The sequence below is a fragment of the Lissotriton vulgaris genome, chromosome 1_1, assembly GCF_964263255.1.
Source record: "Lissotriton vulgaris chromosome 1_1, aLisVul1.2, whole genome shotgun sequence".
In the NCBI taxonomy this organism is placed as follows: domain Eukaryota; kingdom Metazoa; phylum Chordata; class Amphibia; order Caudata; family Salamandridae; genus Lissotriton; species Lissotriton vulgaris.
This window is the reverse complement of record NC_141685.1, coordinates 1,025,936,221-1,025,963,415: the sequence shown is the minus strand read 5'-3', so window position 1 is coordinate 1,025,963,415 and position 27,195 is coordinate 1,025,936,221. Positions and strand designations below refer to the sequence as shown.

The 27,195-nt window shown below is 46.5% G+C and overlaps 1 protein-coding gene across 2 annotated transcripts in view; it reads right to left on the bottom strand.

The window, feature by feature from the left end:
• Window positions 1–27,195, bottom strand: part of AP1M2 (adaptor related protein complex 1 subunit mu 2) — a 103,381-nt gene that overhangs the window by 21,578 nt on the left and 54,608 nt on the right. For both annotated transcript variants that reach the window (XR_015309342.1, XM_086961764.1), the window contains exon 9: window positions 25,632–25,790. Coding sequence is in view for 1 of the 2 variants with exons in the window: in XM_086961764.1 (XP_086817890.1) it covers window positions 25,632–25,790 (159 nt within the window). In the remaining variant the exon portion in view is untranslated. The remainder of the gene's footprint in view (window positions 1–25,631; window positions 25,791–27,195) is intronic.

Below are 27,195 nucleotides of genomic sequence, written 5' to 3'. Positions count from 1 at the left end.
GCCCTTTTTCTGAATAATAGTGTCATGCAAGTGTGCGCACATGCACTAGTGATGGGGAGGGTTGGGGGATAGGTGCCAGCAACTGGGATAATTGGTGGGTAAAAGTGGAAAGAAGCAACACGGGCAAACAAATAAAATATAATTAGTACCTGTATCACAGCGCGCGCAGCAATGCTGGGCTCCATGCCCTTTTTAGGTTTCGCTGGGGGGCGGAGCCGTTAGGCTCCTCCTCCAGAGAAATCTGTAGTTTCTAGTATGGGTGACTTGAACACGCCCCTCTGCTTCATTGGCTAGCTCCATAAATGGAGGCTAGCCATTGGAACAGAGAGGCGTCCGTCAATGCCGGACCAGACACGGGGGCGTTCCCGAGATTCTTTGGCTTTTGCCGACGTCACGCGACGCCGGGAACGCCCCCGAGTCTGTTCCGGCATTGCCGGCACCTCCCTTGCTCCCCTCCCGCTTGTTTTGGTGCCCGTCTTCTGCTCCGGCCGGCCGTCGATTTATTGTGATTTTAAATCAGCCGGTGCCCACCCGGCATTGCCCCTCGAAAATCACTGCCGCAGCCCAGGGGCATTGAATTCGTCGCCGGGCCGCTGCCTAGTGCGACCTGGAAGTGCCGCCTCTCCGTCCTCAGGGCCGCGCTGCTACTGGCTGCCCTCAGCAGCGCGACCCGGAAGTGCCCGCGGCTCGCCTGGTTGAAGGCGGGTCCTCGGGACCGGAGTGCGAGGGAGCCTTGGAGGCTCCAGAAGAAGACCGCCGTCGCAGCCTCCGTCCCCGCCGCCAGCCTGAGAAGAGAGAAGCCGGCACCAGTCCTGCGCGAGATACCGCAACAAAAGGTTAGCTCAAAAAAAGCAGTCAGATCCGAGGCGCCCCTCTCGAGGCCGCTAGCTTCATCGGAGAAAGGAAAACGTGAGAAAAACGAAAAAGAGAAATTAAGGCTGGCATCCCTCGCGTTTAAAAAACAAGAGCGGACCGAGAATAGGCAGACTGCCGCTGCCAGGTCACTCCAACGCGCAATCAACAGGTATTTTTAGAAGAGGGTAAATGTCAAGGATTTAAAATGTTAATGCTCATGCAAGTCTGACAGGAGGCCACAGCTGACACCCGCGGGTAACCTCGACATGCGGTGAGGGCAAACAACAGGTGGTGCCCTGATAAGACAGCATCACACGGGGCACCGCACTAATGACTGAGGCCGCGTCACCACATGAACCTCCAGGAAGCCTGCGCACGCGGGGAGCCCGAGCGTTGGGGGAATTAAATATTCATTTCGTTTTGTTTGACAAAATGTTATTATGGAGCGCAGAAATCTGACCCGATCCAATGCCATCCATCCTTGTACAACTAGGAAAAGCAGGATTCGTTCTTTGAACGCATTCCAGTTTCTCTTCGAGCTACATAAGCACAAAGGTATTGTACGGGCATTACAAAAAAAGTATTCAGTTATAGGAAGTCTGCACTTAAAATGCAGTGTAAGCAGGCTCTCTAACCTTACAGGATTAACCTGTGTCATGGGCTGGCAGGAATCCCTAACCCCGTGGCACTGTGAATCACGGTGAGCCCCCGTGCACTGCCCATGCCCCGCTGGGGTGGCGAACCGTTCCCTATTTTTTGTCCAGCCATGTGGGTGGTCTGTCCCGTCGTCCACGCTCTGCTAGCGAAGGACCCCAAATGTCACGCATTTTTGCCGGTCACAGCTATCTGCCTAAAGAAACCTCAAGCCACCGGGCAGGGGGTCCGTATCCCACTATGTCAGCATCTATGAAGGGTGAAAGAGGTGACGGTCTGTGACTTTGCGTGGGAAGGAGGGGTGTGGGTGAGGGGGGGGCAGGGGGAACAGGGGGGCAGCAGTAGCAGAGGAGGATTCCCACAATGCAGCTTTAATGACACGTCATCTTTAGAGATACTAATAAGGTTGCTTACCTACAGCTGCCATTCCCTAAATGGGCGAATGAAAACCATGCTCGGGGCAGTCCTGGGAATATACCCTTTATGTTTATTTCTCCCTGTAGGCCTCTTTTAAAGTGCACACATATAGGCAGATAAGGGGACAGAAGCCCTGTCTGCCTACCATCCCCCGATGTAATTTTTAATTCAGATTAATTTTTTTTACCACAAATCTGCTAACAGCTAAATTGATTCTAAATACACGCAATCTTAGAGAAAAACTGGGGACAGAGGAATAAATCCAAAAGTTGATTTCTCAAGACCACATAATTTAGCCGACTAGGGAGTCTGGGACTGAAAACTATATCCCTAATTCCACAGTTTGACTACTAGCCCACTAGACTACAGCTGGCGCAGCAGTGATTCTGATCATGGAAAGGCCAAGGGACTACCTTCACTGGGAAACGTCAATGTATTGTGGGCCCTAACCAGATTTAATCTTCAGAGCTTATTTCCAGCATATTTAGGTAAAGCCAGGATTAGATGTTAAATGTTAAATCAACTACAGTTGTCTTCCCACCCCAGTCAGTTGCACACCTTGCTCACTTAAGACTTGAGCCGTGGCAGGTGAGCAGGATGGCATGTTTGCTTGGCATATTCTCAGCTGTACTTGGTTTTTGGGAAATGCCTTATTTGTAGGCTTAGTTATAACTTTACACGTTTGCTTTACCGCCGGATTGGCTGAAATGTCCTCTAAACAAGTATATATTTTAGTAGTAGATGGCATTAACAGATCTGCAGGACGATTTAATAGCATTTGCTCCAGTTTTAGCAATAGTGCCTGTTTGGGGCTGAGCACAAATTGCCTTCTCCTGTACTGTGAACACGTACATGCCCCCAGGGGGTATCTGGTGCTAAGGGCATGCTCAAAAAGACAAGCAAACAAGCGAGCTCAAATAATCCACACATGCACTGTGCATTCATTGATTTATTTCTTATTTTGCATCTCGATGGCATAAGGAATCAGATCACGTGTTATGATATAGGCAGACAATTTCTGCTAGTGGTGGGCATGATTTGCTCCATTTGCAAAAGCCATTTGCACCACATTGGTGTTTGCTGCTCTTGTGGTTCCGAACGTGTTTGTACAAATGGCTGGAAGTTAAACTACATATATTCTGCATCACCTCTTTGTCTGTTTACCCTTCCCGTGCGCACACTGCCTGCCCTCGTGTCTTTAAGGTTGTTAAGCATTGCGCCCTAATCTTGTGGAGTTGCCCGGATCTTCTACCTACATATAAAACATGAGGGTCACAATATCCTGTGTCACCATGTGCTTTTAGTGTTGAGTTATGCTGAATAAGGCGAGGCTGAGGGAGTCCTCTTGATAATCCATCCTTTACTCTGCTCTGCAGTATATTGTGGAGGGGTGCACACTACTACCCCTCCACACTCCCCCCCCCCATCTCCACTCTGCCTAAGATCTTGCCTTAAGTGGAAGATTTTTTCTAAACAAACAAAATTTGAATTTGAATAATGTCAAGCAGAGGCAAACGATTCAAGGGTAACATTATGCTGGAGATGCGCCGCAGTTATTCCAGACCGGATCACTCTTGCTGGGCGACTATAATGTCAAGGATTTCTGTAGCATGGCGGGCTCCCATCATGCCAAGGGGTGTCTGGCATCATTTCGATCATCATCACGATCAAAGCAAGTCAAGGCCAATATTATGCCTGGGATTCACTACATGTTTTCCAGCTCCTTTCACACAGAAACTCATACTCGCACACACAAACCCATGCTTCACACGCACATACATGACAACTCATACATGCACACTTACACACATACACACAATGTCATGCGCCCTGCTCCGCCTTCTTAACCTGAAGGTGTGGTGGTGGTGCTATTTGAGAACTGCATGGTATGTGGTCCAGTCAGGGTAGGCGGAAGTAGGGGGTGTGTGTCCTCACTGATCAGCAGATCCTAGTTCTATGTGCCTCCCAATCTTGTGGGAGGGGGAGGGATGTCAGGAGCATGGGGGGCATGGGATAAGGTGTCTGGTAGCATAGTAGTGGCCAAGTCAAGAGATGAGCGAGAAAAGCTCTGAACAGGAAACAAGTTATGGAGAGTGGAGGAAGAACATAGAAAGAAACAGTGAGTGGGAACCAGACAAAGGAAAACATAGGGAGCAGAGGAGGCTGGGGAGGGACAAAGCTCCTGATTTACAGTTTGTATGACGGGTACTTCGGCACAATTATTGCAGATTTTAGGAATGATTTAGGATGTTATGCACGTGTAATTAGGTCAGGGCTGGCTTTAGGGAGGTGCTACCAGTGGGGTTGCACTTGGTGCTGACCTTGAAGGGTGGGGGGGGGGCTGTGTGGGCTGTGAGCTGTGTGAGCTGTGTGGGCTGTGGGCTGTGAGCTGTGTGGGCTGTGAGCTGTGTGCTGTGTGGGCTGTGAGCTGTGTGGGCTGTGAGCTGTGTGGGCTGTGAGCTGTGTGGGCTGTGAGCTGTGTGGGCTGTGAGCTGTGTGGGCTGTGTGGGCTGTGAGCTGTGTGGGCTGTGAGCTGTGTGGGCTGTGAGGGCTGTGAGGGCTGTGTGGGATGTGAGGGCTGTGAGAGCTGTGAGGGCTGTGAGAGCTGTGAGGGCTGTGAGAGCTGTGAGAGCTGTGTGGGCTGTGAGGGCTGTGTGGGCTGTGAGGGCTGTGTGGGCTGTGAGAGCTGTGAGGGCTGTGTGGGCTGTGAGAGCTGTTGGCAATGTAAATAACAATGCCATTTATTTATAAGTAAAAAAAACAAAAATGTTGTGAGCAATGCCAATAGCTCTAAATTTTCCAAAGGCGAAACCATTGCATTGTAAATGCTTGTTTAAACGATAGTGTCTCGTAAGTGAGAGTGCATGCACTAGCAGAGGGGAGGGGTGGGGGATGAGGGGACGAGACAGCAACACAGAGAAGTGGTGGGTGGGACAGGAAAGTAGCAACAGAGGCAAAAAAAACATGTTTAAGTGCCTTAATCATAGAGCAAGCGGCAGATAGACACTAATTAAGAATCAGTGTGTTTAGTCTATGCACCAGTAAAGAAACAGGTAGTGGCGCCTTGCCTGCTCTATCTAATTAAGAGGCAGCAAAGAAGAGTGACACTGAAGCCAATGAATGTTTAGCAATGGATGGGCTCCAAGCTCTTTTCATAAACAATAGTGTCTCACAAGCTAGAGTGCATCCGCTAGCGCATGCTACCTATGCAAACTGAACCCTAAAAAATAGACCTTAAAAAAAAAAGATACTCAATTAAAAGTAAAAATACACAAGAAAACAAGGTCCTTCGGTTCACTTCACATCTAACAGAAAAAAATAAACATTACTTTTTAAGTTGAAAGTTTGGAACACAAAAAATATTGTCAAATTGAATAAGGAACATTATAAACATAGACAAAGTTTAGGCCCAATAACACATCTTTGAACAGGTTTAAAATAATCTGTCTAAAAACAAATCTGTCAATAAAATTCAAACACTTAAATACTATGGACAGTTTACAGAATACCTACATAGTATATGCCTAAACTAAAATCACAGTTAAGAACTTCAGTCGGGCAGTCCTCCTGAACAAACCTTAAATGAGATTACAACTCCCCACCCTACAAATTCAAGGAAATAACTTCAAACATTTTTTGAAATAAGCATTGGCAGGTGTCTGGCTTATGGCTGAACATGCCTCTTCAGTCACTGATGAGTTTAGGAACTCAATAAGTCAACATACATGCTCTCTTTCACTCATTTTGTTTTTGTTAGATCTGTTTATTAAGTTTTTACATTGAATAGTACAATTAACAAAATAAAAATTTCCATATAGAACCAGTAAGTAGTCCACAAGATAGAGTGTCCAACAGAACACTGCAGGGACATGACGGCCCAGCTGACATCAGTTCAAACTCGGTAACAGCAGATATCCTACCACCAGGTTTCATGCACAAGTAAACTCTTTCTACATAACAGCTTGTCCTGGTTGCAATTCAGTATGAACATATTGCACATGCACAAATTGGTTGCAGTTGCACATTTCGTATGGCTTCAGTCTGCCATGTAAATGTAAATGTACAGGAATTTATATAGCGCAAATCACCGAGCGGTTTCTAAGCGCTTGCTTAGGGAACCCGTCCTGGTATTCCCGTGTGCGATAACCCCGGCAGGGTATCCTCAAGGTGAAAGCCAGGCATCCCGCCGCGAGGGGCCATTGTGGAGATTAAGCAAGCTATTGCCCAGAGTCGCAGAGTGTGAACCCGTGAATTGAGTAGGCACCGGAGCGAGAATTGTCGAGTCCATGGACATTTTAGGACTCAAGACCCCGCCGAGCCGGGAATTGAACCCTGGTCCCGGGCTGACCTCTGCTCCCAGGTCTGCCACCTCTAACCAGTGAGCCACACTTCTCCACACACTCCATGTCAGTTCAATTAGCCAAGCAATCAAACTATCTTTCAGATAACAAAAACCCAAGAACATAAAAAAAGGAGGGGCAAGGAAGGAAAGCAGGATCCCCACATAGGTGGGCAGAAAAGGAGTTTATCATAAATAAGTGCAGAAAATGCTGTTCATACAATCGTGCATTTGCATAGCGTAAACACCTGAAATCAGTAAACAACAAACAGTTTGGGGTAAATGGGGCACTCCATAGTGTTCAGTTCATGAGACAGGTCATGGTACAATACATACAGAAATCAATGCTAAATAGTGGTAGGAGTGTCGGGTGGGTCTACCGGAGTTAGCATCCCTTGTAGCGTGCACACCACTCCATTCCATGCCGTGGAGATAGGAAACATATGAAGACTCAACGTATCCTCTCTGAGTAATGAGACCGCCTCAGCCTTGACCCAGTTTAACAGAGTGAAACCACGCTTTCAGCGGCGGGGGTTCCTCCGCCTTACACCGGCGTGTTAGAAGCAGCTTGGCTACAACTAGACCTAGATCCAGAAACCTAGAAGAGGCTTTATGTTTTTTTGCTTCTTGGGAAAAATCACTGTTATGCATACCTCCCATGTCCGCGGCAACTCCCTATCGGTGCTAGCAGCCAAAGCACAGACCCCCCCCCCCATCCCAATAAGATTGCAATGCAGAGCGAGACCAGAGCATGTGTAACAGATCCGCATTCACTAGTGTGCAACAAGGACAGCATGCATCTAGTCTATTAAAATACTTAATAATCTTACCTGAGGATAGGTATGCCCTATAGACAACATAAAATTGAATAACTCTGAAGCGAGTGTTTCTAGGGATCAGCCTGGGGCTTTCCAAAACCGTGGACCAGTCTTTGTCCGAGTACGGTCTCTCCCGGTCCGCTTCCTATTTGGTACGTAGCAGTGTGAAGTCCACCATGGTGTGTTCCCGGATCGACTCTGCGAACCATTTCACCAGATGTCGGCCAATGCTTATCACCTGCACATATTGTATTAAGAGATGTGTTGGGGTTCCTATGGGGTTCCTGCGAAATGTCTCCCCACCAGCGGCGCACCATGACCGTCCAGGCGGCATGTGTCAGGAACTGGTCCAGAGGGACTCCTTCCTCTTCCGTTAAAGAGAGGAACGGCCATAGCGCGCCCTCTCCATACAAATCTCCCAATGTGGATATACCGGCCCCCAGGCAATCAGGGAGGTCCATTGCCTGGACTAGTCTCCTCACTGTTGGCATACCTAGTAGAGGCATAATGGGTGCATCCGGTGTGACGTGCCTGGTGAGGAGCAGTGCCATGTGAAAGAATTTCTGCACAATCAGGACCAGCAATGGTAACAGCTCGCAGGGTCTGTTCGTGGAATAAAATATGAAGAGGATCCTATCCTGGGAGTACGGGGCTCTTGTTGATCCGAGTCTGTCATGTGTAGTTCCTCCACCCATTTCACCACCCACGGTGTCTGGGACGCCAAAAAGTAGTTCTCTAGGTTGTTTCAAGCCAGCCCGTCCAGTGACATGGTAAGTACAACTTCTTCAATGCCACCCTGCACCACATGTTATTCCAGATAAAAGCCCTGATGATCCCTTCAAGGGATCAAAAGAAGGAATCAGGTAGATAAAGCAGGAGATTGGCGAAATAATAAAGAAGACGAGGCAGCATTACCCTCATGATCAATTCCACCCTGCCTATAACAGACAGGTTGAGCGTCTTCCAAAATTCGATTTGGGATTGGAGCGCTGTAACTGCTCTGGAGATGTTGCCTTCTAGAAGATCACGGTCATCATGATAGATGCGTATACCCAAGTATCGAAATGCCACTAGTTGCCAGTGGACCACAGTCCCATCCACCTCTAGGTGAGGATCTTTTATTCTGGGGTGAAGGGAAAAAGACAAGATTAACCCCAGAGCACACCCAGTCCAGATAGTAAAGCAAATGACTGTAGTGTGTCCGGGATCACCCGTGGGACCACCCGGAGATCTTTGACATAGAGCAGGATGTCATCCGCGTAGAGCGAGACTGCGTGCAGGCCGTCCCCAAGGCTTAGCCCCCAATCCGGCGCTGAGTTCCGTAGCACCATCGCCAGCGGTTTAATTGCCAAGGCAAAAATTAATGGGGAGAGTGGGCACCCCTGTCAGGTACCCCTTTCTATCAGTATAGACTCCAGATGCACCGGAACTGTGGGTGCACCATATAGCAACCCAATGAGGCTTAGTATGTATGGCCCAAAACCAAAGCGATTTAGTACGGCAAACAGACATCCAACTCAATTGTATTGACTTCGCCAAGTCGAACGTGACGCAACCCGCTGTAGGCTAGTCTACTGTGGCACAGCGCATCACCCGGAACAGCTGACGAATGTTAAGTGATGTGTTCCGAGCAGGCACAAACCAATTTTGGTCTCGATAAACCAATTGTGGGATTCCCGGTGATATTCTGCTTGCTAATATGCCCACAAAAATGTTGTAGTCCCTGTTCAGTAACACCAAGGGGCGGCATGCACTCGTAGATGTAGGAAGGGCTTGAGTGTGATCAGTGTAGCTTCCTCATTGAGGTTGGAAGGGAGAGGCTCTCTAGCTCCTCCATGTATACTTTAAGTAATTGCGGGCTTAGGGGGTCAGCATTGGATTTATAGAATTTGTTTGGGAACCATTCAGGTCCCAGCACCTTTCCAGAAGGCAGGGCCCTCATAGTGTCTCTAACCTCTTCCAGCGTGAGTGGGGTATCCCGCTCTATCCGCTGTTCCAGTGTCAGGGCCGGAAAAGAAGGGCTGTCTAGGAATTCCTGTATCGGTATTTCAGGAACCCTCCGGGCAGATCTGTATAATCGCGTGAAGTGTGAAGACAGCTCAGCTGTGAATTTGAGCACTCCACCCGAGATCAAAGAGCTGTAATGGGCCCAGACGACTGTTCCTGCATGATCAACAAGGCCAACAGCGGCCCGACCTCTATGCTTTGGCATGTACATTAGAGTGTTGAGGCAACATTGTCGGTCTAAGAGTTCTGTATGCTTCTTACACGACTCCAAAAGGGAGGACATTTCTGCATTGTGTGCAACAGCTCAAGACTCCAGCGCCAGTAATTTCTTTCTACCTCAATCAGATCCAATTCCACCTGCTTCTGCATCCCACATCCCAGTCCCAGACACTTCCCTCTCAGAGTGACCTTCATGGCTGCCCATTCTACAAAGAAGATGAAGCCGTCCCACGGTTAAGCGCAAAGTATTCCCCTATAGCCTCTCCGACTGCCTCCCGAAAGACCAAGACTTCCAGCAGTGCCAGTTGCAATCTCCAGGTGGGGATTCTGGAAACTCCACTCTCCCAGACCAGTGAGACACTGTGTGGATTGTGATCAGAATGTGTACGTTCCCAATACTCCGAATCGAAAACGTAAGGAAGTAGAGAGGAAGATCCAAAAAACCTATCTAGGCGGACATGCTGATTATGGGGCACTGAGAAGGAGTACACCCTCACACCAGGATTACGGTGTCTCCAGATGTCGATTAAACCCCAGCCATCAGCACTACAGAGTTGGCCGTGGCAGCCATGCCCCGAAGTGGGGGAAAGGATTTATCCACCCCTGTGTCTAGGACGCTGATAAAGTCCTGCGATAAAAGAAAAAGGGAGAAACTAACAAGGAGGAGAAAAAACACCACAACCCTGAGGTGTTGCCTAAACCTGATAGACAACAGCGCAACCGCTTGTCCTACCGGTTCCCAAGATATGGGAAAAGCAGAAGAGCGTGTAACCATGTAGGGTGTACCATTATGAATCCCCCAGTAACATCAAGTTAACCATCACAGTAAATTGCAACAGAGATGCAACCCCCAAGAGCACACAGATGCACCTCATGCACCATATCCCAAAATGTAACTCTTGTAGCTAACCACATACAAAGATTTTGCCCACGGCAGTGTAAGCAACATTACTTATATTGAGTATCCGGCCCAGTCCCTTTCATATGATACCATCCACCGTCTGAGGCGTGACATCTGGCATTCTCAGCGAGATCTTGTCTGTTGACGAGTCTGCCACTGATGACCCTCCAACCCTTGAGGAACGAGGCAAAGTGTCCGCTTTATCTTCCGGCTCTGCCGCCTCTGCCATTTGTTCCGTGATACACACCACCGCCTGCCATTCTCTGCAAATCTGGTTCGGATCAGGTGCCACCGATGAACCAAGAAATCGCCTCCCGGGTCGCTGCCGTCGGGGGCCTCCTCCACCTTCCCATCCGCCCACATAGCCTTGGTACCCGTAGGCTGTTGGACCGAGTATAGCAGAGTAGGAGGTATTCAGCTGCCGGAGCTGTTGCTTAACATGAAAGAGGGACCCCACCCTGGGGCTGGATTTTCATTGTGTAGTCAATAAAAAACAACACCTTAGTGTTCTTGAATTTGGTCTCGTCCAGCTTCCTCGTAAGATCACATCACGGTCTTTTAAGTGCAGCATTTTAAAAGATGAGTGGTCATGCTCTGTCGCCCGGGGCCAGCCTCTTCCCCGGGACCTGATGTGCTCTCTCAATAGTGAAGAACGGGAAAAGCTCAGTGCTTGGTAGTATCTTCTTGATCCAGCGCTCCATGAAGGTGACCGCATCCTGGCCTTTCGCCCCCTTACGGCAGTCCGATCAGTCGAATATTGTTCCTCCTGGAGCGGCCTTCCGCATCTTGCATCCTCTCCTCAAGGTATCAGATCTTGAACTAATGAGCGTTATTTTACTTTTCCTGAAATTCTGTGGCCGGCATCAGTTCCGCTATCCCTTGCGCCACAGCGGCGACCCTTTCTTTTACTTTCCGATTGTCGGCGTGAAGCAGGTTAAGATCCGAAGCCACTCTTTCCAGCGTGGCTTCCATCGATGCACGGGAACACTTGATAGTGTTCAGGATTGTGTCCAAATTGTCCTCTGAGGTCTTCTGTCCCTCCATGTGTTGCGAATGCTCCATGTAGGTAGTGCCCGCTGCCTGCGACGAGGCCCTTGAACCAGCGCCTCTAGTGCGCCTCATTGCTCCACCCAGCCTCTCCCAACTTGTCACAGGGGTCTCAGATCAGCCAGTGAGGTAGAGCAGTGCACCCAACCGGGCTCACGAAACTTCCCCTACGTGTAATACGAGGGGAGGCCACCACGAGTGGTCCCAACCGTTGTCTGGACACCAGCCTTTCAATGTGCAACCAACGCACGATGTATGGCGCAACTTCACAGCGCCTCTTGCTGGCCACGTGCGTGAACTAATCCCCAATATCCAACTAGTAGTCCCAATATCACACAGGCAGGGCCTGGGGTCTCCACGGTGTCAGGCTATTGTACATCGCAGTTTCTCCAGCAGACCTCTCCTATCCAAAGGGCGAGCGCTCGCATTCAGCCGCATTAAGGGCTACCACGCAGCCCCCAAGGGCTCACCAGCTCCTGCCATTTTCACACTGTGCCGCCTGTTGAAGTGGGCCGTGCACTACTTCCCTCTGCGTCTCCCCTCTTCGGCTAGCAGCCCGGGTCAGCGGCTCTCTGTTGCCAACTCGGGGGGCGCCGGGGTGTCACACAGCCCTCCCAGCCTGTCTCTCGCCTCTCACCTTCTACGTCACAGCAGGCCAGTGCACAATCATGCCCTCAGCATGGACCCATCCAGGTCCAGCCGACACTCTTTGTCTGCAGTACCACGTTCCGCTCTGCCCGTCCCCCACCAGGAGGCCCGAGAGTCCAGTGCCTTCTCCATCGTGTACCACTCTGCAGCCCAAACCGATTAGCAGGGCCCACCGGCTCCTCACCGCGCCTGCCCATTCTTGTGGGCCACGCTCCACTTTCCTATGCACTCTTTCACTCATTGTTGCACTCACATAGCCTTTTATCCACACACGAACTCATTTTAGCTTTCACCCGCTTACCCTTACACAATTAAAAATTCTAACTCAAGAAGCCTATGGAAGATACATTAAAAGAATAAAAGTAGATAAGAGAAAACATGCCACCACCTAAACTTGACAGGCACATGCTTTCAATACAAAAATAAAATGGAAAAAGCAGTAGGTGGGTGTCTTGCTATAGTATTGAACATAGTATATTGTTGTTTCAAAATTCCAATTGCACATTTTGAAGTGAAAAAACAATGATACAATGTACACAATACCATTCCATGATGAACGCTCGGTAAACATTTTGGTAGGCAGTGATCTTTGAATGCTAAAGTGTATAATGTATCATTAATTCAAGGTGGCTAAAGTAATACTTCTAAACAAGGTGGATATGTTGGAACAGTAAAACACCGCTACACTATGGTCAATACCATTCCAAGACTGGCACCAAGTTTAGAAATAGTGCCTGCAGATGTTGTTTTTAAACTTTAAACATTTAGACATGCACCATAAGCTAGCTTGGTGCTCCAGGGCCTATCAGAAGGAATGGCCAAAAAAAAAAAGATTCTCGAAGCCACTGTAAAAAAACCTAGCAGAATGGAAAGAGCCAAGTTTCCAGTCTTTTTCTGAATTTCATAAGAAAGCCTTCGGAGTGCTGAAAAAGAGTCAAGGAGTTCCAGTGCCTGGCAGCTGCCATATAAACAGCTCTGCATCTCAAAAGGAATTCAGTGGAACTTAGGAACTTTTAACTAAAAGGACCAAATGGAGAGATTTGAATATAACTCTGTTTCAGCAAGAGCCCAGGAATACATAGAGGCTAGAGCAGCAGAAATGAAGCCAACTCTGTTTAAGATGAAAGCAAGCAAGATCATGATAAATGGTGATACAGTAGGTCATTCTAGCTGCAATAAATGCATTAAGTATTTGGATTTTGTGGGAAAACAAATATATGTAAAATATTCTTTAGTGCCGGACGTATGGATAGACAAGAGCATTAATATGATCTGACAAGATCAAACAGGAGTCAGTTTTAACCATGAGGTTCCATGAGATGGATCAAGATAAACCTGAACAAAAAAAGGTTCTGAAACTAAGCGACCAGAGCCTTTGATTTCAAAGCCTTCCAAGCGCTTTAATAACAATCGATGGTCCAGCATGTCGATTGTTGCCGAAACATTTAATAAGATCAATGTTGCCGGCACTTCCTGATCAACACAACACGAAAGCATCATCCACATCACCAGTCTCAGTACTGCATGCAGAGTGAAGACCTGCTTGCACAGGCTGGCATATATTTTGAGACTTAAAAAATGGAGACATCTGTTTGTTCACAATGTGTTCGAGCAGCATGGCAGCTGAGAAACACACCTGTAATTGTAATTGGCCAAGTAATGAGGATCTACCTTGGGCTTCTTCCACAACAGACAATACAAGTTTGTTTTCATTCTTCTTGAATACAGCATCAAACAAGCATTGGCATTGCCAATAGGTCTCGCTTTTGGGACCTTATAAGTATTTAGTTATGCAGCACAATATCCTTGGTGCAACAACATCAACTGTTGCATGGCTAAACACTTATAAGGTCCCAAAGGCGAGACCTATTGGCTATGCCAAGGCTTGTTTTTTAATTAAACCAATTAGGCTCTGGCATCATGCACTGGCTCGCTTCCAGGGTAACTGCCTGCTCTGACCCAGATCATGCAGGAGAGAAATGTGAGGATCATTGTGTTTGAGGGATGTGTTATCTCTTCTGAAAGCATCACCGTCCACCAAAGTAACTGCGGTATTTTTTGCTGAACAAGAACACCCTGAAACCTGTTGGAAGCTGAGGCAGGAGTTGGTAAGAGCATCCATGACAAAACCCAGCTAGATGGAAGACAATTAAAGACACCAAAGATTAAAAGAATTGCCTGATGGAGGCTCACACCTAATCCTCCGGGGGGGGGGGGGCATGGGGGGGCGCGGTCCCGCCAAACCCATCTTGTCTTCTCGTAAGGGGGAGAGATTATGTAAGGTGTTAAAGAGCATAAAGAGCAGAGGAGGTGAGTGTTAGCCCGTATGCAGTTGTTATTTGAAGCCACTTACCCCCAAGAAGGATGAGCTCACTTTTCAACATACAGTGTGTCTGGAACACTACATCGGTGTCTTAAAGCAGCCTGTGTGTATGAAGAGTAGAGTCCTCTGTAAGAATGACTGTATGCAGGAGATCTTGTAAGCTTCCTAAATATGAGAACCCAAGGCAGCAACATCCCCTCCATCAAGGTCTCCAAGGGTCATGCAAACTCTGGCCAGGCCAGATTTGGAGGAGCCGCTCTAGCAAACCTCCAAGTAGCTGCTGTCCATGCCATGCAGTGCCATAACGGGCTGGATTGGATGAAGCAGATTTCAGGTGCGCGAGGTGATATGAAGAAGACTTGCCTCCAAACCCTTCTGCCATTGTGATGCATTGCATGCTGGGGCCATGAGAGGGTCCAGGGTGGGACTCTTTTGAACACTTCATAGACTAACTCCTGTTCCTGGAACGGATTAAAAATACATTTATTGACTGTTTAATATGGTCACCGGTGCACCAAGCTCCTGTATTAGGGGGTCTTCTGGCTCGCCAGGAGGTGTTTTATCTGGTGGTTATTCTTACAGTTGCCTGGTGATTGCTCATCTGGTTGGAAGATTACTGGTATTGTGTTAGTTCTTGTGGTAGGCCGACGTCTACCACTACCCACCTCTTTACCTTGAGTCGGTGGTCACTGGCGACCCCCTCTGCTTTCTGCAGTGCCTGGCTGTCTCTGAAGGGAATGCATAGATAGATGGATAATGAGGGGCTCAGCAGACACGAAGTGGGCATCTTGCACTGTGCTCACTGCTCTCCTAGAGGCTTGTTTATCTGATGGGGCGGCGTAAAACCAGCTTCACTGAGAATTAAGTTTGGCGTTAAAATTCTTGGAGAAAAGTGAGGGGAAGGAACATTTCTTCAGTAAATGGGTCCTCTGGGGGCTGTAGCGGCATCCCGCTTCATTACTCTGCATATTGGTTCATAGTTTTACTGTGTTCAACAACAAAAACTGTATAGAACACAAAGAGCGCAGGGAGGGTGGAGAAGAGAAGATGCAGAAGAAGCGACGGAATAGGGGAGAAGACGAGAGGAGTTTGGTGAAGCAGGGAGGGCGGATGAGTCACCAGTGAGGAGAGCTAGTGCAGAGGTGGAAAAGAGGGACAGGAGAAAGAAAAGAATGGACAGATGGGGGCGGCATAAGAGGGCAGTGGATAAACCGATAATGGCAAAGGTAGTGCGAAGAAATCAAGTGGAAAGAGGAGACGATGGGTGTAAGGACTGCAGAGAGAGGGGAGGAGAAAAAAAAAATAGTTAAAAGATCAGGGAACATGGGCAAAGAATGCATAGATGGGGATGCAGTGGGAGAGAGAGGCAGAGGGGTGCACCCGCGAGTGAAAAAAAAAAAGCCCACTTACATGAAAGAAGACACGCGGCCACTCGACAAGCTCTGTGGTGGGGGAGGGGTTGGGACGAGCAAGACACAGAGGAAGAGCAAGGCGCGCGCGCACGCTTGTGAGAGCAAGAGGAAAACCAGATGGCGCCTCTGCTCGTGCAGGTAACCGCCTTCAGTATGCCACACAAAAAGCTGTGGTAGGCTTTTTAAAGCCCACTCACTAAATGTCTCGCCAGAGCAGTGCATGCGCTTGCTCAGGCGAGACCTAAAAAGGGACACAATGATAATATGTTTCACCAGTGGCAGCCCGCAATGTGGATGAGAAGTGGAGCAGGAACACAAGTGCACAGTCACCCATCCGCTTGAAATTGCACGCACATACTAACACTCAGCAGTCCACATGCACTCTCACTCACACCTATCGATTCACAAGCACAAACACACCCATTCACAGCATGCATGCACAAATACATATGTATTTATAGATGTATACATGCACTCATACACACATGCATGCATCCAACATCCAGCAAACTCTTTATCAGGCCGTGGTGGTGCTAGTGGGAAGGAAAATGGCCTTGGAGATGCTGAAGGTTTCGTAGTGGGAATGCTGCATGGATGACTTTGCCTCCTGCTCTCATTGCAGACCTTGTCATGTCCTTGTCTCATGGCAGACCTTTTCACAGACCTTCCCTAGCTCTTAACAGAGCCGGGTGGAGATAGTGAAACTTGTTGACCCCCACCACACTCTGTGACAAGGCACCAATGATAGACAGTCAGCCCTGGACACTTCAGGGGATAAACCTGAAGTGCCCAGGTCTGATTCGGTCAGGGGTGCTCCCCCTCCATCATGATGGAGTTGTCCTCACAGAGCTTTCCTGGGCTGATGATGTCACACTCTCAGGACGGTAAAATCTTAAGTCTGGCAAAGCTTGGTTCAAGCCACCAGGTGCTGCTTATTAGTGCATTTAAAGAGCCTGGCTGCCTGCCCTCGACATGATGACCTCTGTTCAGCCTGAGAGGCATTCATCATGCTTTGGAAAAGGGAGGATAGCAGAGTCCCTGCACCCTTAATCACTGACTGCGACTGTCTTTCATATGGCTATGTACCCTCACTAGCAGGTTCTTGTAAAGTTTTTCTGAAAGTACACTGGCTCCAGAGCCAGATGGTTAACTATTCTTGTATGATGTAGCAATACCAATATCATTCCGAGGGATGAATTGAGAAACATGCTGTGAAGCAATTGGACAGGAAAATAAGTTTCAGTCCAGAAGCAGCCCTCCATTAAGTGTGAGGGCTACATCCCCCTACCTTTTCTAAAGCAAGATGAGTGTCTGTCAGACTCAGCAAAGGTCTGCCTGACAGACACTCATCTTGTCAGGGTCAAGTAGACAGGCACCTTAAATGACCTAACAAATGTGATCAGGCAAAATGTTGTTACCCATGGGCAACTGATCCAATAGAAGATATATATATGTGCATGGACAGAGTTTTCATCCTGAAGTGTTGAAAAAGAACATACCCTATGGGGAATTAATCAGGATGAAAAGGAACTGCTCAAATCAAAATGAAATGAACATCAAGTTCAAGGAGACTGCAGCCAGATTCAGCCAGAAAAAAGAGCCAGAGAAAAAAGTCGAAATGAAACATTGATTCCGAAAAAAGACCTGCAGGCAAAACCAGTTACAAGGGAACCGATCAGAATGATACTTACGTACACAAAAGAAAGCCACCAGATAAGAAAGACATTAGAAAAATACTGGCATATTGTGCAAAAAGATCCAGACATTGGCAAGGACCTTGGGAAACACCCACAAGTAACCTTTAAAAAAGCACCATCCTTGTCCGACAAATTGGTAAACAGCCATTTTGAGAATAAAAAGAAATCAAAAGACTGGCTGCAAAGGAGACAAAATGGCTGTACAAAATGCAGCCAATGTAAGGCGTGCCAAGTGGGAAGAAATCTATCAAAACTAAAAGACCCAAAGGGAAAGATCTTCAATGTGGAAAGCACAATCACATGTAAAACAACACATGTTGTATATCTATTGCAATGAGTCTGTGGCAAGAGATACATTGGAAGCACTATTTGCTCATTAAATAAAAGGATATTGGAACACATCCGAGCAATAGAAAACCGTGATCTCAAATATGCCATGGCCAAACACATGCTGACCCATGATAAAAAGACATGGAAAAACATAACTTACAGTGGGTTGGCAACAGTACCACTAAAAGAGAGAGGTGGGAATAGATTAATGACATTACGATGTTTAGAATCAAGACTAATCATTCGATTTAAAACAAAGATCCCATATGGATTAAACGGGGATGAAGAACTCTATGTGCACCTTTGATTTGAACTGTCTTCTTGAAAACTGGCTGATATTAATGAATATTGAATTTATTGGGCTACGTATAACTGTCAGAGATATAAGGCACTAAGTCCTAAAACATTGCTGTGTACAAGTGCATAAATTAGGAGCATAATTGAAGCAAGAGAAGGTGATATGTAAGGGTTGTATGCAATGATAGAACGGATGTTAGAAAGCATACTAAACTTTGATCTTGAATATATGTATATGACATACCAAGGGCACTGAGTCCCGTAAATAGCCTGCGAATACATAAAAAATATTTTGCCACATGGGTATAAATAATTGACACGCAAGGTAACAAAATATGTTAAAATGCATATATTGATCAGAGAAATGCTGAGAAATTCTTGCTTCAAGTGATAGTAGTGCCGCAATTGTGAATATCTTGGTTATAAATGAACTGTGACTAATATACGTTTCAAACATCTTGCCAGATATATGAAAATGTAATTAAGCACTACATCATGCCATGCGAAAAGTGAAAAAATAAAAAATTATTAAAAAAATAGAAATGTGGGTAAAAAGTAACTACCAGAACCATAATGCATCATAATCATGCTGATATGAATAGCTGGTATAAAAGTCTGAAAGAGAAGTAGGACAATTGTTTGTAACCGTGACCAAGATCTAGTGATCGAAATGCGTAGGTTGTTATGCTGTGTGCTGTGATGGCACCATGATAAAATAAAACCTGCTAATCTAACATTCCTGGACGAGTGCGAGTATAATTGTTTGGAGGCGAATATATATATGAAACAAAAGCTCCTCCTCAGCTTCGCTCTGCGCTCGCAGACACCGCCTCCACGCCAGCAGAAATGAGGAACGGACCAACAAAGTCAGCAAAAAGGTGTTTTTTATTTATCCAACAGAACCAGCGACGCGTTTTGAGCGAAAAGCCCTTGTTCACGCTGCAAACAATATATATAATTTATATAATATATAATTTTCTGATTACAAGGGACAGAAAACTACACTAGCCAGACCCTCCTAATGGGGTGTAGCAACGAGCATGACACTGCAAATCTTCTACTCTCAAGGTTTTTTAAAGGAAGTAACCAACAAAAAATACAAAACCTATACCCACTGTCTGCGACATTCCTTATAGCAAAATACCAATCAAGAAGCTTTAACACAGTGCAATCGCAACCCATCCTTGAAGGTCAACTTGCTTTGACATATGCTTTTCAAAATAAATGTGTGTTCTACTGCCTTTGCCATGCCTTCACATAATAAAAAGATCAGGCCTATAGTGTTGATCAGTGGCTTGTCACCATAACCAACTTAGCCCTGCTGTGTTGAGTACAGTGGCCGCAAGCATTTACAGAGGGTGGTGAGGCGGGTGACAAAAAAAACTAGACTTTCCTTCCTCCGCGATGCGACATCCTCTTCCTTCGGTCTTCTGGCAGGCTCTAACGCGGGACCCAGCAAACTCCCCTAACCAATTCTGGTGCTGCTCTCACCAGTATGAGAGTAGCACCAGGATTGGAGGAAGCAGCCTCACTCAGAGCTCTCTGGAGCACAGGAGGCCTGTGCTTTCTCTAACTCAGCTGTCTAAGACAGCTAGGTTTGAGAAGTTTAACCCCTTTGCCATGGCACAAATTTCGCCGCGGTGCAGGGGGGGGGGGGGGGGTGGCTAGGGGGTGGGCATGGTGCCGCGGTGCTCATGACTGCTCTCGGCCATCATAAATCACGGTATGTGTGTGCTCATGACAGCCGGGAGCCGTCCGAACTCCGCCCACTGATTAATTCCCCCACACAGGAAGGGAATTAACAGCGCGTGGGAGGAACGGCAACGTTCGGACGGCTCCCGGCTGTCATGAGCACACGCCCACCGTGGCTCATGACGGCCTGGTGCCGTCATGAGCACCGAAGGAGATAAAATGTGTATTATTATTATGATGCAATTGGTAATGCGTGCAGCCACCCTAGAGTGTTTGCCGGCATGTGTGGCTGGCAGTTGCAAGACGGCCGACTAAAGAGACATGCGCATTTTAAACTTAAGCCCAGAGCTCCCTGCTGCCACTCGGCAGCACTGGCCCCGACACTCAGCCCTGGGCCCCGACACTCAGCCCTGGGCCCCGACACTCAGCACTGGGCCCCGACACTCAGCACTGGGCCCCGACACTCAGCACTGGGCCCCGACACTCAGCACTGGGCCCCGACACTCAGCACTGGGCCCCGACACTCAGCACTGGGCCCCGACACTCAGCACTGGGGCCCGACACTCAGCACTGGGGCCCGACACTCAGCACTGGGGCCCGACACTCAGCACTGGGCCCCGACACTCAGCACTGGGCCCCGACACTCAGCACTGGGCCCGACACTCAGCACTGGGCCCCGACACTCAGCACTGGGCCCCGACACTCAGCACTGGGCCCCGACACTCAGCACTGGGCCCCGACACTCAGCACTGGGCCCCGACACTCAGCACTGGGCCCCGACACTCAGCACTGGGCCCCGACACTCAGCACTGGGCCCCGACACTCAGTTCAGTACGGGTTGGTTGCTATAAAATGGTAATAAATCAACTTTATTACATTTTATTTTTCAGCTATGGCCTGGGGCTTTTCTTAGTGGGGCAACTCTCTTCCGCTCAAACGGAGGAGCCGCCCCCTGGTTGAGTCAAGTTTCTCACAAGCAAAAAGTGCAATACAGAGCACTCTTTTTCAGCAGAGACATACATCTGCATAATTTTAATACATTATGAAGCTAATTACCATTTAGGTAAAGCCAAAGCGACTCTCAGTAGTGCTTTTTAGGGCTCTTTTTCTGTTATCACACAAGGCATGCCAATAGATGTACTTTCAAGTCACGCATAAAAAAACTGTTCAGTAACTTCATTGAAGACCACTGATTCAATGTGTCTGCCTCTGAAACAAGTGAAAAACACATTGGACACACTTTATCTACATTGAAATAGGAACCACAAAAAGAAGAATCGATATTAAAATAAACATTTTATCGTCTCACATTGAGTTGGAATAGGCAGTCATTCTAAAAGAGAACTTTAAGCCATATTAATAACAACAAAATAAATAAAAACAAAATCTAAATCCTCCACATTGTTGAAGATTCCACAAAAGATTAATTTTCAAAAAGCTAAAAAAAAATGTCCTTCAGTGCAGCTCTGGTTTACAAGTGTTACAGGTACCCCAACGTCAAGATATTTTATTCAATTGTTTTGCGCACGAACATAGTGTACCTAGATAAGCCGTAAATGGTTCCACTGTCCAGCACACAAAGTGTTTTGGTAAATAATATTTTATCTTCCAAAATATTATTATATCAGATCATTTTATCAATGTTTGATTCCTCAAAGTTTTTTTTTTCATTACACTCTTTTCGTCTTCCCCCACTGCCCACCACAACAAGAGAAAGAAAAAAATCAGCAAGGTTACCGGACATGTGAACTGAAACTATTAATTATATGGCTTACGTTAACTTTCCGAATTCACATATCCAGACGCTTGTGGGGTCATGCGCTCAAGAGAAGGTTGGGACTCTACGTTGCTCCCTCAAACTCCCTCATTACACCCTAAATGTGGGGGCAATTATTCAGATTTTCACAGAAACAAGCGATTTCGTAAATTTTTGCTTTTCTAGCAGAACTAAATACATTTTCCATGTTTAGGTCTGGCTTGACAGAGTGGCTTTTTGCCAGAGCTCAGGTAATCACAAAATATGTTTTAGAATCAGTGTAGAGAGAAGGGCTTTGACTCCACCCCTTTGCTGATCCTCCTTCCTTGCAGCATCCTGATTGGGCAGGAGTTGTGATAGTCATCCAAGCATTAACTTCCTAATAAGTAGTTCAGTTGCTGATAACTAATAGATATTATTAACACAGACACCCTGTGAAATATAGTAAGAAGGGGGTTTGTATGGCATAGTCCCGTCATAAACACTGTCGGAAGGGGTCTTGCAACTCTCCAGCAAACACCATAGCAATGGACTTTACATTATATAACACTAAGATATCCTCTTAGATCTCTAGTTCAGGGGGCTAGAGTGAGCTAGTTTTCATTATGTGGGTTTGTAAAGTTATATTTATTTGTGTGTGAATTAAATTGCTTTTCTTTTTAATAGTAAAAGCATAAGATCACCATAGATTTATTAATAGTTATAATGTGCTTTGCAGAACTCTGAATTTCCAGCAAGTGCGTACCAACAGAGAAAGCCATGGAGTACTCGGTCTTCCTACCCTGGGTGTCAAGTGGTAAAGGGGAATACTAGCTGCTCCGTTTGGCTCCAGAGTAAGGTGAACCCAAATCTTTGGCTACTTGCAACTAAGAAAACAACAACAGGCCTGCAAGCTCTATGGTCAGACAGGGGAGGTCACTCAGGACTCTGTTCATCGGTGTAACTGACGCTTGGTGATTGATGCTAGTAAACACAGGTGGGTTTGCACATGATGGGGTGGGTCAGTGAACAATGAATGGAGGTTGGTGGGTGGGTGGGCGCAGTCTGTCGCAGTCACTGGACAATGATCCTGAAAAGTAGACAAATGGGCAGCCTGGGCAATTGCTACAGCAGCTAAATCGTAGCTCACAAGCAGAGAAAGATGAATGAGCTTTCGACCTGTCCACCTCACAGCACCGCGCGGAGATACACCTTCGGGTGTGATGCCGGCGCGTAACAAGCCCATAAATAAATAAATAAATAAATAAATGTGCCTAGGAATAATTGCTGCAGCAGTATTCCATAAACAATATTGTGCATCCCGCACTTGATTGACTCAAGGCCTCAGTCATTTTCAAGTAATTCTTTTGGGACTCCTAAGCCCGACTTTGACAGATGGGTTTCTTTTGAGTGGACCATTTTCAATACACTTCCAGTAAGTCTGTGGTGCCCCTGTTGTGTCATTTATGACCTTTTTGTACCAAGCGCCATTTAGTTTGGCTGACGGACACCTTGTTCCCACAGGTCTCTTCTCACTCCTACAAAAGAGTACCCTTTCGAGAGCTACGGAGCCCTCCTTTCCTCCACAGTTGTCACATGAGAGACCCCACCATCCCCGCATTACTGGTAATGATAATTAACCTTGCCCACCTACTTGGGACAATTTTAAATCTCAATTATTATTTCTTTTTAACGTTATGATAGCTCACCCCTTTTTCTCTTTAGGTGCCCCTATCACTTAACACTTTCCACTTGTCCTGAGGAAGACCCCATGAGTAAGGTTCGAAATACCTACACATCAAATGGGGTCGAAACGTCGACACTTCAATGTTTGCCAATTTACAAAACAGTAAATGAATATACTGTGTAGTTCTGTGTTTTATGGCAATTGTATATAACATCTTGTGTACTTTGATGAAATTGTACTGGACTATTTGGCATATGAAGACTATATGCTAGAACTGTTTGTGATTATATGTCACCATCACTTATTTTCACTATCACTTCTCAATCACCCCCTCCCTTCTTTTCGGGCACTGCTATTTTCAAAGTTGCCATCCTTATATGTGACTTAAGATTTGTTCATTGCATAAATGCTTATTTTCAATTTGATTAAATAACATTGGGATAATATCAGCCTTGTTCATATAGATCTTGAATGTTGCTTTGAATAGTTTGCATCCCCCCATTTAACTTCTATGTTAGCACTGCACTGGGACCACTTATTATGTACTGTCAATTAAATTAGAGGAACTGTTAACGCCCGTTTGGTGGAGACACAAAGCATCCTAAATGCTGACAGCACTCTCACAGTTTTACAGTCAGACACCTATAGAAATACTGATACACACCTCAGTGTACAAGTCAAATGCTGTAGTAGCATTGTTACACTATCACATAATACCAGCCTTGCACTAGGGGCAGCATTGCCACGGCCATCAGAGTAGATTTAAAACACTAACAGGAGCCCTCTCACACCTCCTCACAGACTAGTGAGCTAGCCAGACCTAAAACGCTTGGGAAGAATCACCCCAAGCAGGCCGGGCAGGTATCTCTACTGTTAGGCAGTAGTCACAGCCCACAAAAGAGGCAGGCACTACTCAAGCTAATAGGCCTAACTTGCATTTTCAGCCATAAGCAAGGTCTATTGGCATTGCCAAGGTTTGTTTTTATATTGCACTTTGTGATGTCTTGAAAATTGATAATCTGGTAAGTCTCACCAAAAACGCAGAATCTTAGATTTTTCACATCAACTCTTTTTCTCTGTTTGTGCTTATATTTGGTTCAAACAATGATATACACTTCGTAATAAATTGTGTTTTGATTGTACTATTCACTCATTAGTCTGATGTTTTTAAGGTTCATTTCTGTAAAGAGTCTGGACCTTTGGTTTCCTCGCCACATTTAATGGTGGGGCAACCGCTAGATTAATGTCCGCAGAGTATCCACTGGGCCTGCCCATTGTAGCCTCTAACCCAGTGGCCCATCCACCAAAGGCAGCTGTGTCATTGTGGTGGTCACTCTGTGCCATTAACAGTGAGGTGACGGTCAGTCATGTTTTCTTTCTGTGACGGACCTGCAACGCATGGCAAAAATAAGAAAACTCTCTGCTTGTCAGGGCCATTTAGTTTTTGTTTAGAGAAAACAAATTTGTGCTTTTGAAGTCTATTTTCACTGAACAAAAGGGTTGCAGAGCAAGCTCTTTAAATATACTGAGTCCTTGGCAAGCCTTTAGAGCTAGTAAGGGAGCCAGGGGTGGCTGCTACCAAAATAAAGTGGTGAGGATGGGCAAAGAATAATTTTTAAAAAAGCACTTACCTCCGGCTGCCTCGGTGCTCCTCTCTTCCAGGAAGTCCATGGGCCAGCACAGGCTCCCAGAATACACACCCAATCCAGACAATGCTTTCATGCCATTACCCAGCATGAGAGCAGGACCAGGATTGGTCAGAGTGGCCTGGTTAGGCGCTCACTAAGGAACTGAGAGCCTGTGCATTTTTTGCACCCGGCTGTACAATACAGCTGGGTTGGAAGAATCCAAGTGTGCATGTCGGTTTGGCTGTCCTAAGACGGCCGGCAAAACCGACATGCGCACTTACAGTGCTGCGGTCTGTCCATAGAGAATAGCCTGGCAGTACCCTAGACTCTGCACCAGTGAAAAATAAAATAATAAAATTGTTTTATCATCGTTTTATTTTTAATCTGCAGTGGGGGGGGACGCTCAGCCATTACGGAGGAGCCGCCGCTGAAGGGAGCCACGGCAGCTCCCTTGCTAACACAGAGATCCCCCAATGTAGTCAAGATCTCGAAAGAGAGAGGATGGTCCACTGCCAGGGTGGCAAAAGGCATGGCCTCTTCACCCCTAGTGGATCCACTGACCACTTGCCAGGATCTATACGACCCTGTCTTTTCTTGCAAGAAGGAAATAAATTACAGCATCTCACTAGCTGCGGTAGGGGCTGACACTAAAGGAAGTGTGACTCCCACACTCAAAGTCAGAGAAAAAGAGAAAGCCACTAAAACAGCAGATAAAGTCTAATGGTGAAAGTCAAGTCAAAGTAAGAGATTGTGATATACACACACAGACTTAAAGTAAGGGCATGACTGAGACAAGGGAGAAAGGAGGATGAAGCACTGAGAATATGATAATCTTTGAAGCACCCTTTGCTCCAAAATAGGGGTGGAGGGTGTGCTCCTGGTCAGGGTGAAAGCCCCCCCCCCGCCCCCCCCCCATATCACTCACTGGGAAGGACTTGACAGTCCACACCACCATGTTCTTCTCCGGTAAGTATTTGGCGCTCCCAACGCTGGTCTTAAACTTAGGCGAGTCGGCATCACTGGGAACGGGGACAAAGATCTCCACATTGTTGGCCACCGACTGCTTCTTAAATTGTCCTTTCGCCTAGAAAATGGAAGAGAGCCAGGAGGTGAGAAACAGCCATGCATGCTCAAGTCAAGAGACATGATTTAAGGAATCATGGCACACGCTGGCCTGTAGATATGGAACGGATAAGGAACGGTTCCCTACAATCTTTCTCACACTGAACATGCCTGGCTGATGGTTCCTACTCAACATGCCTGGTGACTGCTTAACTTGGTACAGAATATGGCCGGTCAATCGAAATTCTAAGTACATATCTAGTCAGTGATCATTTAGAACACCCCTTCTCAATAATTAGCCACAAAAAATATACTGAGGGCCACTGGAATGTGCCAATCTACAGAAGTGACGTTTTACACATAATTATGGGTTTACCACATTTGCCACATAATCCACTATCTTGTGAATAATTTGCAGGCTTCAAAAATAGTTTTCAACTTAAACAGACAAAGTGTCACATGGATAATTAGATTTGGGCTGAGAAGGTGTGCATGACGGATCTGCATCGACGCCAGGTTGAGAAACGAAATGCATGAAAACCTTGACACAAGCTGCCCATTGTGAAGAAAAACTAAACAGGACAACATGCAAACCACCCACTTTGACCTGTCCTAATTTACTGACTCTTACTAAATGCCAGACCATTGAACAATTGATTGGACCGTGAAGTGTATTTTCTATATTGTTTTATTGATCGGTTTTATTCTCCTTAAGGTTTCTAAAAAAAATGTGTTCAATAAATAAATAAATAGTTAAATACATAAGTACAGCTCCACACTAAGGCTATGGAGTGGGAGACCCTTTGCAACTGTTGGTGCTTAATTTGAGCCGGTGGTTTCCAGTGCTCAGCACCAGCACTTAATTGCCAACACCGGCACTTACAACAGTGTGCTGTATGGTGGTGCTCTTTGCCTGATTTAGAGGCGAGCATAAAAACAGTTGTTTATTATTTCAATGCACTTTATAAATGACTAATAACTGCTGCCACAACCATTCTTATAGCTTTGGGGGGTCTGGAAGAGTCAGAATTGTCACAATTGTATGTGTGTGATGGTTAGTAGTTGTGTTATTCCCGTTAGAGGCAGTGCTGACAGCAGCAGTGGACGATGCAAGTGGAGGTGGCCTCCTGAAGAGGGTCCTGGCACTTCTATTTTCTACAAATTAAGCACTGCTGTTAACTGGTCACCTGCTAGTTGCAGATGGCTGTAGGCAGGTGTTAAATTGGTACTAAAGAGGCCAAACCGTTGCCCAGACACTATTGTGTGATAAAATGTCAAAATAGGGAAATATTGCCACACAATTCACCATATTTTGCCACATGATTTGCATGTTATTGCTACGTAATTTAGTCAACACTGTGGCATAATATATTCTTCCTTTACCGGCCAATTGTGGTGGCCCTGAACAGATCTGATCATTTTATCTG